The sequence below is a fragment of the Heterodontus francisci genome, chromosome 28, assembly GCF_036365525.1.
Source record: "Heterodontus francisci isolate sHetFra1 chromosome 28, sHetFra1.hap1, whole genome shotgun sequence".
Taxonomy (NCBI): domain Eukaryota; kingdom Metazoa; phylum Chordata; class Chondrichthyes; order Heterodontiformes; family Heterodontidae; genus Heterodontus; species Heterodontus francisci.
In genome coordinates this window covers 11229698-11249033 of record NC_090398.1, presented here as the reverse complement: position 1 = coordinate 11249033, position 19336 = coordinate 11229698, and the positions used below count along the sequence as shown (strand labels likewise).

Here is a 19336-nt window from a genome sequence, read left to right as displayed (position 1 = left end):
AGCACTGAAACAGGCCCTTCGGCCCACCAAGTCTGTGCCGAACATCAACCACCCATTTATACTAATCCTACACTAATCCCATATTCCTACCAAACATCCCCACCTGTCCCTATATTTCCCTACCACCTACCTATACTAGTGACAATTTATAATGGCCAATTTACCTATCAACCTGCAAGTCTTTTGGCTTGTGGGAGGAAACCGGAGCACCCGGAGAAAACCCACGCAGACACAGGGAGAACTTGCAAACTCCACACAGGCAGTACCCGGAATCGAACCCGGGTCCCTGGAGCTGTGAGGCTGCGGTGCTAACCACTGCGCCACTGTGCCACCCTACTTCCTTTAACACCCTCGGATGGAAACCGTCAGGTCCTGGGGATTTCTCTCTCTTTCGTTCCATTAATTTCCTTGTTACTGATGTTTTACTTATGTTAATTGTATTAAGTCCCTGTTCCCTATCAGCTATTAATTTTTTCGGGACTTCCGACAAGTTATCCTCCTTTTCAGCTGTAAATACTGAGACAAAGTAATTGTTCAACATGTCTGCCATTTCCCCATTATCAATGACAATATCTCCAGTTTCAGCTTTTAGTGGGCCTACTTTGCTCTTGACCACCTGCTTTCCCTTTATGTAACTATAAAATTTCTTCTTATTGATTTTGATGTCCCTTGAAAGTTTCCTTTCATAATCTCTTTTAGTAGCTCTTATAAGCTGCTTTGTAACCTTTTGCTGGTCTTTGTATCAATCCCATTATTCTTGTCTCTGCAGGTGTGTATCACGTATGCATGCTAGCGTGGAGATGTCGTGTATCCGTAGGCATGAGCTGAATTAAAGTTTAAGTTAAGTTTAATAAAAAGTATCACTTTTCTTCTTTAAACCTGAGAAAACCTGTTTGTTTCACTTCTTTGCCTTATAATTGGAAAGCAGTGAACAAGGATTCACCAAGGGGGAACTAAAACATGGTGTGTTTACAATGTAAACCCTGTTACAGTAAGACCAGGTGAAGGCTGAAAGGGAACCCCTAGACCTCAGTCTCACCTGGTTATAACAATGGTAAATAGGTGAGGCCCCAGCACTGATTCCTGTGGCACTCCACGAGTCACATCTTGCCAACTCAAAAATGACACATTTATCCCTACTCTCTGCCTCCTGTTAGCTAAAAAATCTTCTATCCATGCCAATATATTACCCCCTGCACCATAAACTCTTTTTTCTGTAGCAACCTTTGATGTAACACCTTACCAAATGCCTTTTTGAAATGCAATTACACCACATCTATAGATTCCCCTTTATTCATCTTGCTTGTTACTTCCTCAAAGAACTCTAATAAATTCATCAAACACGATTTCCCTTTCACATAACCATGTTGACTCTGCCTGATTGCATTATGATTTTCTAAGTGCTCTGCTATAACCTCCTTAAAAATGGATTCTATCATTTTCCCAATGACAGATGTTAGACTAACTGGCCTACAGTTTCCTGCTTTCTGTCTCCCTCCTTTCTTGAATAGAGGTGTTACATTACCTATTTTCCAATCGCTGGGACCTTTCCAGAACCTGAAGAATTTGAGAAGATCACAACTAATGCATCTGCTATCTCTGCAGCAACATCTTTTAAGACCGTGGGATGCAGGCCATCTGATCCTGGGGACTTGTCAGTCTTCAGCTTTAGTAGTTTTCCCAGTACCTTTTCCTTGGTGGTTGTGATTATTTTGAGTTCTTCCCTCCCTTTTATCTCTTGTTTTCAAATATCTTGGGATAATTTTTATGCCTTTAAAAGTGAAGACTGACACAACCGAACCCTAGGGGTTCAACACTCCCACCATTTCCTTGTTACCCACTATTAATTCCCCAGACCCACTCTCTAGTGGACCAGCGCTCACTTGAGTTGCTCTTTTCCTTTTTAAATACTTGCAGAAATTCTTACTATCTGCTTTTGTATTTCTAGATAGCTTTTAATCATACTCTAATTTCTCCCGTCTTATTGTTTTTAGTTGTTCTTTGTTCATTTAAAAAATCTACCCAATCTTCTGATCTTTCAATAATTCTCACAGAATTATATGCTTTTTCTTTCAAGTTGATACTGTCTTCAACTTCCTTCTTGAGCCCCGGATAGTGCATCCTTCGCATAGTCTTTGTTTTCTCACTGGAATATATCTTTGCTGAGAGGTATTAAGTATCTCCTTAAATGTCTGCCACTTCTTCTGTACTCTCCTGTCTTTTAACCTAATTTCCAAGTTCACTTTGGCCAACTCTGTCTTCATACCCTTGTAATTGACTTTATTTAAGCTTAAAACAATGGTCTTATCTCCATACTTTTAACCTTCAAATTGAATGTGAAATTCCTTCATGTTTTGATCACTGTTGCCTCGAGGTTTCTTTAATTTGTGGTCATTAATTAATCTTGTCTCATTGTGCATTACCAGGTCTAAAATGTCCTTGCTGTCTGTTTGGTTCTCGAATGTGCTGCTCTAAGAAACTATCCCGAATACACTCTATGAACTCATCTTCCAGAACTTTGCCAATTTGATTCGTCCAATCTATCTGTAGATTAAAACCGCTTATGATTATTGCCATACTTTTCTCACAAGCCCCCATTATTTCTTCCTGTTTACCTCTCCCTACAGTATCGTTGCTGTAAGGGGTTGGGGGGGGGGGGGGGGGTGGCTATAAACGACTCCCACAAGTGACTTCTTACCTTTACTATTTCTTATTTCAACCCAAACTGATTCTACATCTTGATTTTTAGAACTAAGGTCACCTCTCTCTATTGTACTAATGTCATCCTTACTTAACAGAGCTACCCCTCCACCATTTCCTACTTTCCTGTCCTTCTGAAATGTCACGTATCCTTGAATATTCAGGTCCCAGCCTTTGTCATCTTGCAGCCATGTCTCTGTAATGGCTATCAGATCATACATATTTATTTCTATTTGAGATATCAATTCATTTGTTTTGTTACGAATGCTACATGCATTCCAACACAGAGCCTTTAGTCTGTCTGTTTACTATTTATGCAAACACTACCCTAAGCTGCTTGCACATTCTTAATTTTGTACATTCAGTCCCTTCCTGCCATGCTCTGATTACTATTTCCCTTGACTGCTGCTTTGCTCTTTTGCCTTGTCCTCTCTCTTTACTTTATCATATCCTCTCTCACTTGATCCCACACTCCACCATTTAGTTTAAAGCCCTCTCTACTGCTCTAATTATACGGCTCACCACAACACTGGCCCCAGCATGGTTCATGTGAAGACCGTCCCAACGGAACAGCTCCCTCTTTCCCCAATACTGGTGCCAGTGCCCCATGAATTAAAACCCATTTCTCCCACACCAATCTTTGAGCCATGCATTTAACTACCTATGTCAATTTGCTCATGGCTCAGGCAGCATTCCAGAGATTTTTTATCTTTGTGATTTGCTTTCTAATTTGGCAGAAGGGAGAAACAAATAGGCAGGGAGCTATTATGGTCTGGATTTCACCCTGACAGGTTTTTGAGAGATTCAATATTAACTTTCGAAAGTAAATTGGATCCAAACTTCAATTACTCTTAGTTATAGCAGAGAAAATACCAGCATGGAAAGAGAAGTGAGAAAGAGAGAGAGAGAGAGATGTCATAACTTTAGCGATGAAGACCTCAATGCAACTTATTTAGAGGGTTTTCATTCGTAAATGATTGTTTGAATTTTATTTGATGCTGTTGTTTTATTTATGCATTACCTTTAATGTCCTGTGACATTGATCACAAGTCGTGGGAGTCAGTTGCCAGCGATCGTCAGATCTGGCGGGCAGCCATAAAGGCGGGGCTAAAGTGTGGCGAGTCGAAGAGACTTAGTAGTTGGCAGGAAAAAAGACAGAAGTGCAAGGGGAGAGCCAACTGTGTAACAGCCCCGACAAACAATTTTATCTGCAGCACCTGTGGAAGAGTCTGTCACTCTAGAATTGGCCTTTATAGCCACTCCAGGCGCTGCTTCACAAACCACTGACCACCTCCAGGCGCTTACCCATTGTCTCTCGAGACAAGGAGGCCAAAGAAGATCTTTAATCACTCAAAATAAATTTCCAAACAGGAACCAGTTTAATGTTACAAGTAAAAACAAGAAATTCTGGAACCAATCAGCAGGTCTGGCAGCATCTGTGAAAAGAGAAGCAGAGTTAACGTTTCGGGTCAGTGACCCTTCTTCGAAACTGACAAATATTAAAAATGTCACAGGTTATAAGCAAGTGAGGTGGGGGTGGGGCAAGAGATAACAAAGGAGAAGGTGTAGATTGGACAAGGCCACATAGCTGACCAAAAGGTCACGGAGCAAAGGCAAACAATATGTTAATGGTGCATTGAAAGACAAAGCATTAGTACAGAAAAGGTGTTAACGGACTGAATATTGAACAGCAGCTAGTGCAAAAATGAAAAAACCAGTGGGTAAGCAAACTGAACAAACTAAGATGAAATGAACTGAATGCAAAAAAAGGTTGTAAAAAATGTAAAAAAGAAAAAAAGAAAAAAGAAAAAACAACTAAAAATGAAAGTAAAATGGGGGGCTGTCATGGTCTGAAATTATTGAACTCAATGTTCAGTCCGGCAGGCTGTAGTGTGCCTAATCGGTAGATGAGATGCTGTTCCTCGAGCTTGCATTGATGTTTACTGGAACACTGCAGCAATCCCAGGACAGAGATGTGAGCATGAGAGCAGGGGGGAGTGTTAAAATGGCAAGCGACCGGAAGCTCAGGGTCCTGCTTGCGGACTTAGTTTGTTCAGTTTGCTTACCCACTGTTTTTTTTTCATGTTTGCACTTGCTGCTGTTCAATATTCAGTCCGTTAACACCTTTTCTGCACTAATGCTTTGTCTTTCAACACACCATTAACATATTGTTTGCCTTTGCTCCATGACCTTTTGGTCAGCTATGTGGCCTTGCCCAATCTACACCTTCTCCTTTGTTATCTCTTGCCCCATCCCCACCTCACTTGCTTATAACCTGTGACATTTTTAATATTTGTCAGTTTCGAAGAAGGGTCACTGACCCGAAACGTTATCTCTGCTTCTCTTTCCACAGATGCTGCCAGACCTGCTGAGTGATTCCAGCATTTCTTGTTTTATTTTAGATTTCCAGCATCCGCAGTATTTTGCTTTTATTTTAATGTTACAAGAGTTTGCATAGTTGGAAAACAGCCATTTAACACCAATTGTATTGAAATTCTTATATTAAGCATCTCAAGTTTACATAAAGTAAATTTCTCAAACTTGTGGAAACTTTCAAACTCTCAGTAACACAGAATCTCCCATCAGCAATGGCTCTGTCTCACCATCTCCATCTGCTGGTGTCCCTGTCTCACTGCAGTTACTGCTCCCTCTCACCATCTCCCTCTGCTGATGTCCCTGTCTCACTGCAGTTACTGTCTCTCTCTCACCATCTCCATCTGCTGGTGTCCCTGTCTCACTGCAGTTACTGCTCCCTCTCACCATCTCCCTCTGCTGATGTCCCTGTCTCACTGCAGTTCCTGTCTCCCTCTCACCATCTCCATCTGCTGGTGTCTCTGTCTCACTACAGTTACTGTCTCCCCTCTCACCATCTCCATCTGCTGGTGTCCCTGTCTCACTGCAGTTACTGTCTCCCTCTCACCATCTCCATCTGCTGGTGTCTCTGTCTCACTGCAGTTACTGTCTCCCTCTCACCATCTCCCTCTGCTGATGTCCCTGTCTCACTGCAGTTACTGTCTCCCTCTCACCATCTCCCTCTGCTGATGTCCCTGTCTCACTGCAGTTACTGTCTCCCTCTCACTATCTCCATCTGCTGGTGTCTCTGTCTCACTGCAGTTACTGCCCCTTTCACCATCTCCGTCTGCTGGTGTCCCTGTCTCAATGCAGTTACTGTCCCCTCTCTCCATCTGCTGAACAGTATTGGAGAAAACTAAGAGGCTAAAATCCAACAAATACCTAGGACCTTGGTAAAGACATATGCCAAAGTATTCATGCTGGAACCACTCAGCAGGTCTGGTCGCATCTGTAGAAAGAGAAGCAGAGTTAACGTTTCGGGTCAGTGACCCTTCTTCGAGTCACTGACCCGAAACGTTAACTCTGCTTCTCTTTCCACAGATGCTGCCAGACCTGCTGAGTGAATCCAGCATTTCTTGTTTTTATTTCAGATTTCCAGCATCCGCAGTATTTTGCTTTTATTATGCCAAAGTATTCATGCTACCTCAGATATTCCCTCTGCCTCAATGAGTGTATCCCCCCTTTGGTCCCTAATGGGCCCTACTCCACGCTGTAGCACCCTTTTACCATCTACATGCAGATAGGAGACTTTGGGATGACCTTTTATCTTAGCTGCCAGTCTCTTTTCACACTCTGTCTTTGCTTTTCTTGTTTGCTCTTTCAGTCGCTCTCTCACGGATGTATAAACAGCCTGAATGTTGAATTGTTACGTTGAGCGAGACAGACCGATATAAGGTGAAAGTGCGTTCAGTTGGGGGACGGGAGATTATTTGCGTAATGAAAGGTGTTGGAGACAGTGAATGCATGGGTGTCAGAGAAAAATGCGAGACAGTCGGGCTGTTGCAGAAGTTAGTGTAGAAAATGGATATTGTTGCACTTGGTTCTCAGCCACTGAAGGGTGCAGCGTGGGGTTTGATAGCGAGCTCGGATAGTTCAGTCGGTAGAACTCCGACTCTTACTTTGAGGGTCCAGCGTTTAAGCCCTTGTTCGGGCGCTGTTAATCGAGCACCTTTACAACTCCTGTGTTCGAACAGCACGATGTGAAATTTTGAGCTATGCACACTGGTGTTTTTCACTAAAATGTGAAAAATCTGGCAGTCATTTTCGTTGCAAGTTTTGTCCATTGTGACCGGGCATTCTTTCAGATACAGCAAGACTTCTGCTTTGCTGGACGGCATCTATTCAATATTAAACAGGTTTACATCATCTTCGTCATTCCTTGCTGCCAGTCACTTCTTCCGTTACCACTTTTTAGATGCACAAATAAGGCAGTTGAACATCGTTGTTATTATTCTGATGTATTGTCACGCACCTGAAACGTTAACTCTATTTTTCTCGCCACACATGCTGCCAGACCTGCTTTGTCTTTTTTGCACTCTCGGTTTTGATTTCAGATTTCCACAATCCTCACTATTTCGCTTTTGTTCTTGTTATCCAGCTTTATTCTTCAAAATTTCCTTATCAATCATCAGCTTAGCAAATTAAAGTTTAATTCACTTCTCGCGACAAATATCTCTCCATTGCCCTTCAAAATCTCTTCGGGAAATGACATGCTTAAGTTGGTTTTGAAATAATAACAGGATTTCCCATGCTTTTCCTGCACTCACAGAGACAAAAAAACTTACAGCACAGGGTGCCGTTCCACTCGTGATACCTGTGACGGTTCTTCGAATATGTGTGCGTCGTCATATATGCCAGCTCTGTTTTCCCTAAACCTTTACGTTCTTCAGGCTGGGGACCAAAGGTAAAAATAAATAAACAAACTAAATGCTCTTCCTTCAGTTGAAATGATGTGAGAGCTTGTCAGAAGAAAAATACATATTTCCCATGAAATTGCTAGCAGATGCACAATGGGTCAAATGGCCTCCTGCTGTGCTGTGTAATCCTCGGAGTCTAAGTATCTGCTGTGAAAGAAACTCCCTAAAAAGCCACAAGCTCTCTGACCATGAAAGAACATCCGGTGTGAAATTGGACTTTGGCGGGTTGCAAAATAGAAAGTCACACATCTCCAGCCAATTGAAACACCTTCGGTCACGCCCTCTGGTTGCTCTCTCCATCTCTTCAAAAATGTTCCAAATGGCAAGGTTGAGGTCCCTGGGGCTGGTCAGTGACCTAACTACAGCAATTATGTTGTTCGCCCACTCCAAGTTATCGTTTATTTTTAGTATTATTTAGAGACACAGCACTGAAACAGGCCCTTCGGCCCACTGAGTCTGTGCTAACCAACAACCACCCATTTATACTAACCCGACACTAATTCTATATTCCCTACCACCTACCTACACTAGGGGCAAGTTATAACTGCCAATTTATCTATCACCTGCTAATCTTTGGCTGTGGGAGGAAACGGGAGCACCCAGCGAAAACCCAAGCAGTTGCAGACAGAACGTGCAAACTCCGCACAGGTAGTACCCAGAATTGAACCCGGGTTTCTGGAACTGTGAGGCTGGGGTGCTAACCACTGCGCCACGGTGCCGCCCACTGTCTCTTGCTTGCACGCTTTCATTATAGAATCATACAATGAGAGAGAACAGAAAGAGGCTATTCATCCCATCACGCCTGTGCGGGCTTTGTGAAAGATTCTATCCAAATAGTCCCAATCCCAGCAAATGTTTCTCTCTTCAACTATTTCTCCCATTCCCTTTTGAAAGTTCCTATTGAATCTGCTTCCACCGCCCTTTCAGGCAGAGCATTCCAGATCACAACAACTCGCTGTACACGTTTTCCCCCTCATGTCTCCTCTGGTTCTTTTGCCGATTGCCTTAAATCTGTATCCTCGGATTACGACCCCTTCTGCCACTGGAAACAGTTTCCCTTTATTTTCTCTTATCAAAATCCTTCTTTATTTTGAACACCACCATCAAATCTCCTCTGCAGTTACTCTGCTCTAGGGAGAAAAACTCTCCAGTCTCTCCACACAACTGAAGTCCCTCATCCCTGGTACCAGTCTAGGGAATCTCCACTGCTCCCTCGCTAAGCCCTTGACATCCTTCTGAACCTGCGGTTCCCAGAATTTTCCTCGGTTTATTTGCCACTGCTTTACTTCCTATTCTTGCTTAAATCCGCATCACTATCTCTCAATCCCACTTTCTCTGGCATGCATTAGACGCCACTTTCTCTGCTGCTGTTGCACATTCCTGTATCTATGGTTAATAATTGGTGAGTCTCAACACTCATTAATATTCCTAGTGCAACAAGTCCATGTTACATTTCAACAACAACAATAATAGGACTTGGTGGATGATGAGCCGAGGGAAGGGAGTGTAGATAGTTTGGGTCATGTCGTTATCAAAAAGGAGGAGGTGTTAGATGTCTTGCAAAGCATTAAGGTAGATAAGTCCCCAGGGCCTGATGGGATCTACCCTAGAATACTGAGGGAGGCAAGGGAAGAAATTGCTGGGGCCTTGACAGAAATCTTTGCATCCTCATTGGCTACAGGTGAGGTCCCAGAGGACTGGAGAATAGCCAATGTTGTTCCTTTGTTTAAGAAGGGTGGCAAGGATAATCCAGGAAATTATAGGCCGGTGAGCCTTACATCAGTGGTCGGGAAATTATTAGAGAGGATTCTTCGGGACAGGTTTTTCTCCCATTTGGAAACAAATGAACTTATTAGCGAGAGGCAGCATGGTTTTGTGACGGGGAGGTCGTGTCTCACTAGCTTGATTGAGTTTTTTGAGGAAGTGACGAAGATGATTGATGAAGGAAGGGCAGTGGATGTTGTCGATATGAACTTCAGTAAAGCCTTTGACAAGGTCCCTCATGGCAGACTGGTACAAAAGGTGAAGTCACACGGGATCAGAGGTGAGCTGGCAAGATGGATACAGAACTGGCTCGGTCATAGAAGACAGAGGGTAGCAGTGGAAGGGTGCTTTTCTGAATGGAGGGATGTGACTAGTGGTGTTCCGCAGGGATCAGTGCTGGGACCTTTGCTGTTTGTAGTATATATAAATGATTTGGAGGAAAATGTAGCTGGTCTGATTAGAAAGTTTGCGGATGACACAAAGGTTGGTGGAGTTGCGGATAGTGATGAGGATTGTCAGAGGATACAGCAGGATATAGATCGGTTGGAGACTTGGGCGGAGAAATGGCAGATGGAGTTTAATCTAGACAAATGTGAGGTAATGCATTTTGGAAGATCTAATGCAGGTGGGAAGTATACAGCAGAACCCTCAGGAGTATTGACAGGCAGAGAGATCTGGGCGTACAGGTCCACAGGTCACTGAAAGTGGCAACGCAGGTGGATAAGGTAGTCAAGAAGGCACACGGCATGCTTGCCTTCATCGGTCGGGGCATAGAGTATAAAAATTGGCAAGTCATGCTGCAGCTGTACAGAACCTTAGTTAGGACACACTTAGAATATTGCGTGCAATTCTGGTTGCCAAACTACCAGAAGGATGTGGAGGCTTTGGAGAGGGTACAGGAGAGGTTTACCAGGATGTTGCCTGGTCTGGAGGGCATTAGCTATGAGAAGTTGGATAAGCTCGGATTGTTTTCACTGGAACGATGGAGGTGGAGGGGCGACATGATAGAGGTTTACAAAGTTATGAGCGGCATGGACAGAGTGGATAGTCAGAAGCTTTTTCCCAGGGTGGAAGAGTCAGTTACTAGGGGACATAGGTTTAAGGTGCGAGGGGCAAAGTTTAGAGGGGATGTGCGAGGCAAGTTCGTTACACAGAGGGTGGTGAGTGCCTGGAACTTGCTGCCAGGGGAGGTGGTGGAAGCAGATACGATAGAGACGTTTAATAGGCATCTTGACAAATATATGAATAGGAAGGGAATAGAAGGATACGGTCCCCGGAAGTGCAAAAGGTTTTAGTTTAGGCAGGCATCAAGATCGGTGCAGGCTTGGAGGGCTGAATGGCCTGTTCCTGTGCTGTACTGTTCTTTGTTCTCTCTCTGTAATAATTTGCATTAATGTAGCACATTTACAGAATAGAACCTACTAATGTGCGTCACAGGAATGTTATCAAATAAAAATTTTACCTGGAGCTACATGAGGATATATTCGAATGCGTGGCAAAAAGGTGCATATTAAAGGAGAAGACCCTGGTATCTGAAGGGATGGTCACCAATGGCAGGGGGATTAAAACTGGGGATACACAGGAGGCCGGAACTGAAGGCACACGGAGATGTCAAACAGTTGTAGGACTGCAGGAGCCGCAGGGAAGGGTGAGCCCATAGGTGGATTTGAAAACAAGGGCGAGAATTTTAAGGTCAATGTGTTTGCTGAACTGGGTGCCGGCGCAGTTTAATGAACACAGAGGTGATTGGAGAATGGGACTTGTTGTGAGTTCGGATATTGGTAGCAGTGCTTTGGATGGATGAAGCTAATGGAGGGGGGAAGGTTGGATGCCAGCTCGGACCATGGCTTCTGGTCCATACTCCTTCCCTACCAAAAGGATGCTCCATCCATTCCATCACCCACCCCCACCCAAACTCCATTGCCAGTGAGGCAACATAGAGTTCAGGGCTCACAGCTGTGGCTGAATGCAGGGTTTTCTACCGTAACATAATGAGTTTGTTTTTTCTTTATTCGTCCGGGGGATGTGGGCGTCACTGGCCGGGCCAGCTTTTATTGCCCATCCCTAATTGCCCTTGAGAAGGTCGTGGTCGTACTTCAGACATTCATTAAAGATCTATACCGGGATGGATTCATTTATTTAGATTTTTGCCATTCACATGTATTCCAACTCACTATTCATTCTAACAGATACGCAATGAGGAGATTCTTTCAGTGAATGGTCAGTGATCACATTCTGATGTACATTAATGACAGGGAGTTGGGTGTCTGGGGGAGAACTGCAAAACTTTCTTGGCGCAAAACTCAGAAATGTCGTCAACAGGAAGGAGAAATGCAACAAACTTCGGGAGCACATGAACATTGTAATGATCAGAGGAAATATAAACTAAATGGTACACTCTTAAAGTGAATGCAGGAGCACAGGTGCACGTACAGAATCGTTGAATGTGGCGGAACACATTGAGAAGGCTCTTGCAAAGGCAGAAGGGATGCTTGGCTTTATAAGTCGAGACGTAGAGTCCAAAAGCAAAGAAGGTTGTGTCAGACTTTCCAAAACACTCGTTGGGCCCCAGCTAGATTATTACACCCAAATCTGGGCATCGCATTTTAGGAACTATTCAATGTCTTAGAAACGATGCAGAGCGAGAGGCGACACGGGGAAAAAATTGTTGCCACTCAGCGCGTTGTGATCTGGAATGTTCTGCCTGAAAAGATGGCGGAAGCAGATTCAATAGGAACTCTGAAAGAGAATTGGAGAAATACTTCATGGGGAAAATTTTTAAGGGAAATAGGGAACGAGCAGGGAGAGTCGGCCTAATTGGATACTTTTCTCAAAGCACTGGAGCCGACACCATGGGGCAAATGGTCACCTTCCGTGTTATATAACTCCATGATTCTATCTCACACCCCGTGTGCCCCATTTTCCTGTTTATATTGTTTCAGGATCACTGAGACTCATTGATTGGGGGATTTCTGTGCTGCTACGACAGAGCAAGCCCACAGTGAAAAATAACAGAACTGGAACCCAAAGGGAAACCAATTGGTTTGAAAGATTTGACCAGGAGACAACAGGACAAGGAAGTAATGCAGCTTCTGGTTTCCATTGTGCATCTATACCTGTATTTGCAAAGTAAGTATTTTCATTCTGCATTGGGACCAATGAGAAAGTTCACTCTTAAAGTAGCTGGTTTTCGAAATGTAATTCACCTTCTGAAGCTGCATAAGGACATCGAATGGAAAGAGGTCCTTCACATATCTGTGTGTCGTGTGAACATAGGAACTGGGGAAGACCATTCAGCCCATCCAGCCTGTTACACAGGAACAGGAGGAGGACATTCAGCCTCTCAAATCTGTTACACAGGGACAGGAGTAGGCTATTAAACTCCTCAAACTTGTTACATAGGATAAGCTGGAGGTCATTCAGCCTACCCAGTCTGTTCTGTCATTCAATTACCTCATTAGCAATTAGCTTAGGGGAGGCAGTGACATTGTTGTGACGTCACTAGACTAGTAACCCAGAGCCCCAGGCTAATGCTCTGGGGACATGGGTTCAAATCCCACCAGGGCAGATGGTGGAATTTAAATTCATTTAATAAATCTGGAATTATAAAGCTAATCTGGTGGTGATCATTGTCGATTGTTGCAAAGACCCATCTGGTTCACTAACGTCCTTCAGGGAAGGAAATCTGCTGTCCTTGCCTGGTCTGGCCTACATGTGACTCCAGACCCACAGCAATGTGGTTGACTCTTCCATGCCCTCTGAAATGGCCTTGTCAGCCACTCAATTGTGTCAAACCACTGCAAAGCCTATGAAAAGGAATGAAACTGGATGGACCACCAACATCGACCGAGGCACCGGAAATGACTACGACAAACCCAGCCCTGTCGATCCTCACTAACATCTGGGGGGGGGCTTGTGTCAGAATCGGGAGAGTTGTCCCACAGACTAGTCAAGCAGCAACCTGACATAGTCATACTCACAGAATAAAACCTTGCAGTCAATGTCCCAGACACTGCCATCACCATCCCTGGGTATGTCCTGTCCCACCGGCAGGACAGACCCACCAGAGGTGGTGACACAGTGGTATACATGTCACAGAATCACAGAATAATACAGTGCAGAAGGGGCCATTCGGCCCATCGAGTCTGCACCGATGCATTAAAACACCTGACCTGTCTACCGAATCTCATTTGCCAGCATTTGGCCATAACCTTGAATGTTATGACGTGCCAAGTGCTCATCCAGGTAGTTTTTAAAAGATGTGAGGCAACCCGCCTCTACCACCCTCCCAGGCAGGGCATTCCAGACCGTCACCACCCTCTGGGTAAAAAAGTTCTTCCTCAAATCCCCCTTAAACCTCCCGCCCCTCACCTTAAACTTGTGTCCCCTCGTAACTGACCCTTCAACTAAGGGGAACAGCTGCTCCCTATCCACCCTGTCCATGCCCCTCATAATCTTGTACACCTCGATCAGGTCACCCCTCAGTCTTCTCTGCTCCAGCGAAAACAACCCAAGCCTATCCAACCTCTCTTCACAGCTTAAATGTTCCATCCCAGGCACCATCCTGGTGAATCGCCTCTGCACCCCCTCCAGTGCAATCACATCCTTCCTATAATGTGGCGACCAGAATTGCACACAGTGCTCCAGCTGTGGCCTTACCAAAGTTCTGTACAACTCCAACATGACCTCCCTTCTTTTGTAATTTATGCCACGATTGATAAAGGCAAGTGTCCCATATGCCTTTTTCACCACCCTATTAACCTGCCCTTCTGCCTTCAGAGATCTATGGACAAACACGCCAAGGTCCCTTTGTTCCTCGGAACTTCCCAGTGTCAGGCCATTCATTGAATACTTCCGTGTCACATTACTCCTTCCAAAGTGTATCACCTCACACTTTTCAGCATTAAATTCCATCTGCCACTTTTCTGCCCATTTGACCATCCCGTCTATATCTTCCTGTAACCCAAGACGCTCCACCTCACTGTTAACCACTCGGCCAATCTTTGTGTCATCTGCGAACTTACTGATCCTACCCCCACGTAGTCATCTATGTCGTTAATATAAATGACAAACAATAGGGGACCCAGCACAGATCCCTGTGGTACGCCACTGGACATTGGCTTCCAGTCACTAAAACAGCCGTCTATCATCACTCTCTGTCTCCTACAGCTAAGCCAATTTTGAATCCACCTTATCAAGTTACCTTGTATCCCATGTGGATTTGATTTCTTGATAAGTCTCCCATGTGGGACCTTGTCAAAAGCTTTGCTGAAATCCATGCAAACTACATCAACTGCACTACCCTCATCTACACACCTGGTCACATGCTCAAAAAATTCAATCAAATTTGTTAGGCATGACCTCCCTCTGACAAAGCCATGCTGATTATTCCTAATAGTCAGGAGGGAGTCACCCTGGGATTCCTCAATATTGACTCCAGACCCCATGATGTCTCATGGCATCAGGTCAAACATGGGCAATGAAACCTCCTGCTGATTACCACCATCCCACCCCCACCCCGCCTCAGCTGATGACTCAGTACTCCTCCATGTTTGAACACCAATTGGAAGAAGCACTGAGGTTAGCTAGGGCACAGAATGTACTCTGGGTGGGGGACTTCAATGTCCATCACCAAGAAAGGCTCGGTAGCACCACTACTGACTGAGCTGGCTGCATCCTAAAGGACATATCTGCTAGACTGGGAACCAACAAGTGGAAAAAAAAACTACTTGAACTCCTCCTCACCAATCTGCCTTCCGCAGATGCATTTGTCCATGACAATATTGGTAGGAGTGACCACCGCACAGTCGTTGCGGAGACAAAGTCCCATCTTCACATTGTGGATTCCCTCCATTGTATTGTGTGGCACTATCACCGTGCTAAATGGGATAGATTTCGAACAGATCTAGCAATGCAGATCTGGGCATACATGAGGTGCTGTGGGCCATCAGCAGCAGCAGAATTGTACTCAACCACAATCTGCAACCTCATAGCCCGGCATATCCCCCACTCTACCATTACCATCAAACTGGTTCAATGAAGAGTGCAGGAGGGCATGCCAGGAGCAGCACCAGGCATATCTAAAAATGAGGTGTCAACCTGGTGAAGCTACAACACAGGACTATCTGTGTGCCAAACTGTGTAAGCAGCATGCTATAGACAGAGCTAAGCAATTCCACAACCAACGGATCAGATGCCACATCCAACCGTGAATGGTGGTGGACAATTAAACAACTAACTGGAGGAGGTGGCTCCACAAATATCCCCATCCTCAATGATGGGGGAGCCCAGCACATCAGTGAAAGATAAGGCTGAAGCATTTGCAACGATCTTCATCCAGAAGTGTCGAGTTGATGATCCATCTCGGCCTCCTCCTGAAGTCCCCAGCATCGCAGATGCCAAACTTCAGCCAATTTTGATTCAATCCATGTGATATAAAGAAACGACTGAAGGCACTGTATACTGCAAAAGTTATGGGCCCTGACAATATTCCAGCAATAGTACTGAAGATCTGTGCTCCAGAACTAGCCGCGCCCCTAACAAAGCTGTTCCAGTACAGCTACAACACTGGCATCTACCCGGCCATGTGGAAAATTGCCCAGGTGTATCCTGTCCACAAAAAGCAGGACAAATCCAACCCGGCCAATTACCCCCTACATCAGTCTACTTCTGATCATCTGTAAATTGCTGATAAATTACACTTACTCAGCAATAACCTGCTCACTGACACTCAGTGTGGGTTCTGCCAGGGCCACTCGGCTCTTGACCTCATTGCTGCCTTGGCCCAAACATGGACAAGAGAGCTGAACTGCAGAGGTGCGGTGAGAGTGACTGCCTTTGACATCAAGACAGCATTTGACCGAATATGGCATCAAGGAGCCCCAGCAAAACTGGAGTCAATGGGAATCAGGGGGAAAACTCTCCGCTGGTTAGAATCATATTTAGCAAAAAGGAAGATGTTTGTGGTTGTTGGAGGTCAATCATCTGAGCTCCAGGACATCACTGCAGGAGTTCATCAGGGTAATGGCCTCGGCCCAACCATCTTCAGCTGCTTCATCAATGCCATTCCTTGCATCGTAAGATCAGAAGTGGGGATGTTTGCTGATGATTGCACAATGTTCAGCACCATTCGTGACCCCTCAGATACTGGAGCAGCCTGTGTCCCTAGACAGCAAGATCTGGACAATATTCAAACAGGAGAGAATCTAACCAAGTCTCCTAGAGTGCAAATATCTATTTATATAAGCCTAGAATATACTTAACTACTGAGCATCCATGACTCTCTGTGATAGACAATACCAAAGATTCTCAACATTCTGAGTGAAGAAATGCCTCCTCATCTCAGTCTGAAATGATCGATCCCTTATCCTGAGACTGTGACCCCTAGTTCTGGACTCTCCAGCCAGGGGGAAACAACCTCTCAGCATCTACCCTGTCAACCCCCGACACAATGTTGTAAGTTTCAATTTGATCATCTTCTAAACTGCATGAGAATATTAGCTCTTTCTACTCAACCTTTCATCATAGGACAATCTTCATTATCCCAGGCATCAACCGAGGGAATCTTCTCCGCACTGCCTCCTAGGCAGGTATATCCTCCTTTAGGTAAGCAGACAAGAACTATACACAGTGCTCCAAGTGTAGGCTCACCAAACCCTTGCAAAAAGGACCAACATGCTACTTTCCTGCTGCAACTTCTTAACTTTCCATGGTTCTTGGACGAGCTCTCTCTGAACATCAACATTCAAATGTTTTTCACCATTTAAACAGTATTCTGCTTTTCTATTCTTCCGACCAACATGAATAACTTCACATTTCCCCACGTTGTAGCCTATCTTCCACCTTTTTGCTAATTTTCTTGATCTGCTTGTATCTTCTTTGTATCTTCCTCACAGTTCACCTTCCCACCCAGCTTTGGATCCTCAGCAAACTTGGATACAGCACACTAGGTCCCTTCATCGACGCCATTGACATAAATTGTAAATAGCTGAGGCCCCAGCACTGATCTTTGCACTAGTTACAACCTGCCAACATATCCGTACCCTTTCCTTCCTGACTGTTAACCAATCCTCTATTCATGCTGATATATCAACCCAAACTCATGAGCCCTTATCTTGTGCAATAACAGTTTATGTGGCACCTGGTCGAATGCCTTTGGGAAATCCAAATACATTACATCCACTTCTTCCCCTTTATCTACCTTGTTAGTTACATCTTCAAAAACAAATCTAATAAATTTGCCAGGTAGGTTTCCCTTTCATAAAACCACCATGACTCTGCCCAATCATGTTCTGATTTTATAAGTGCCTTGTTAAGACCTCCTTAAAAAATAAATGCCAGCATTTTCCTCATTACTGATGTCAAGCTAACTATCCTATAGTTGCCTATTTTCACTCTCTCTCCTTTCTTGAAAGGCGGAATTGCATTCCCAATCCAGTGGGGCTGTTGTGTCTCGGGAGTTTTGGAAGATCACATCCACTAGCTCTGCAGCCACCTCTTTCAGAATCCTATGAGTCCAGGAGATTTGTCAGCTTTTAATTCAGTATTTTCTCTCGTACTTTTCCTGTACTGCAGGCAACTGAAGGCACAGCAAGCAAAGGTGGAGCGAGTAAAACTGGGGAAGAGGCCAGGATGAGATGAGGGCTGATCATTCAAGGGTTGTGGGGCTGGAGGAGGTTGGGGGCAATGGCAGAAATTTTGAAGACTGACTCCAATTTGGTCCGGCAGGTGAACGATCTGAGCAGATGCTCTTGGGTACTTCCTTGAACTGCGGCCGACCTTGGGCTGAAAAGGCCAATGGGAGAGTGGGAGAGAGGGAATGCCAGGATATTAGGCCAGTCACAGCTGAAGAACCGATGATATTATTCCAAGTGGAGGTGGCATGTTGCTGCTTTGGTCCTTCTGGGCGGTAGAGTTTCGGAGGCTATATGGAAGGTAGGTGAGGGACTTGATGCAGTGCCTCCACTTATGCATGAATTGACAGCAGAACCTGCTTTATTTCACAGATCAGGGAACCCTAGCTTTGAAACATGACGATAAAGGTATCAAACTGGACATGGCGTACAACTCTGCTGCTTACATATTCACTCAGAGCCCGGCAGCTGACCAGGCGGCGATTGACTACATCAGGAAGGAATGGGCTGGCAGAGTAGAGTTCCTCAAAGTGTGGGATAATGCCAACAGAAGTCTGGCGCGTAACTGCATCATTCCACGTGGGTTGAGAAAGGAACACCTGATGGCAATTCACGCTTACACGCAAGAGTCCAGATTGTACCAGGAGTTTAATGCAGCAACCAGGAAGTATGGCAGAAGCGATGCCATCTATCAGAAGAGCTTCCACTTCAAAAGCTTCCATTATCTCCTCTCCGTCGCCCTGGATAAATTGAAGAAAGAACGTCAAATGACCTTTCGGGGAGTTCAGCTCCTATTTAACGCCACGGCGAGAGACAAAGTCCGCCTGGGACAATTCTCTTCCACATCCATGGATCAGCAAGTGGCGATGGGATTCATGAAGGAAAATTCAATGGACAACACGCTGTTTCAAATAAAGACCAAGTGGGGGGTCTCAATCAGTCAATTCTCGAAAATACGGTCTCAGAAAGAGATTCTCATCCCGCCCATTGAGGTTTTTATGGTCAAAAACAAGCCAAAGTGGGAAAAGAAGGGCAACAAGAGCTGGGTCGAAATTAAACTGCACGCGAAAGGATGCCAGGGCATCACGGTGACCGTGGAAACCCGCAATGGTGTACTTGAAGTAAAAAGAGGAAAGGGGATGTGTCCCAAGCATTGCCTGTGCTTTCCATACTGAGAGCTTTCTTAGCTGGTGTCACTTGGTTAACCCACAATCGCTGCTAATTATTGATAATATATGCTTGATAATTGATAACATATGCTTGATGATTGATAATGCGTGTCTGATCATTGTGCTTGTGCATGTGAGAACCATTCCCTACCTGTCTTGTGTATATCAGTTCCTGTCCTTCCTGTCCCTGTGTATGTCAGTACCTGTCTCTACCTGTTATTGTGTGTGTCATTACCTGTACATATGTATGTCAGCACCTGTTCCTGTGTGTCCCAGTACCTATTCCTATATGTTACGGTGT

General features: G+C 44.8%; 1 protein-coding gene across 2 annotated transcripts in view; it reads left to right on the top strand.

Annotated features, from left to right (window-relative positions):
* Nucleotides 1-19041, top strand: part of LOC137345283 (ecto-ADP-ribosyltransferase 5-like) — a 31192-nt gene extending 12151 nt beyond the window's left edge. The window contains exons 2-4 of one of the 2 annotated variants that reach the window (XM_068008762.1): nt 770-840; nt 12176-12362; nt 18239-19041. In XM_068008762.1, the coding sequence (XP_067864863.1) occupies nt 12317-12362; nt 18239-19041 (849 nt within the window). In that variant the 5' untranslated portion in view covers nt 770-840; nt 12176-12316. The remainder of the gene's footprint in view (nt 1-769; nt 841-12175; nt 12363-18238) is intronic. The other variant, XM_068008761.1, reaches the window with a different exon arrangement.
* Nucleotides 19042-19336: the final 295 nt, after the last annotated feature.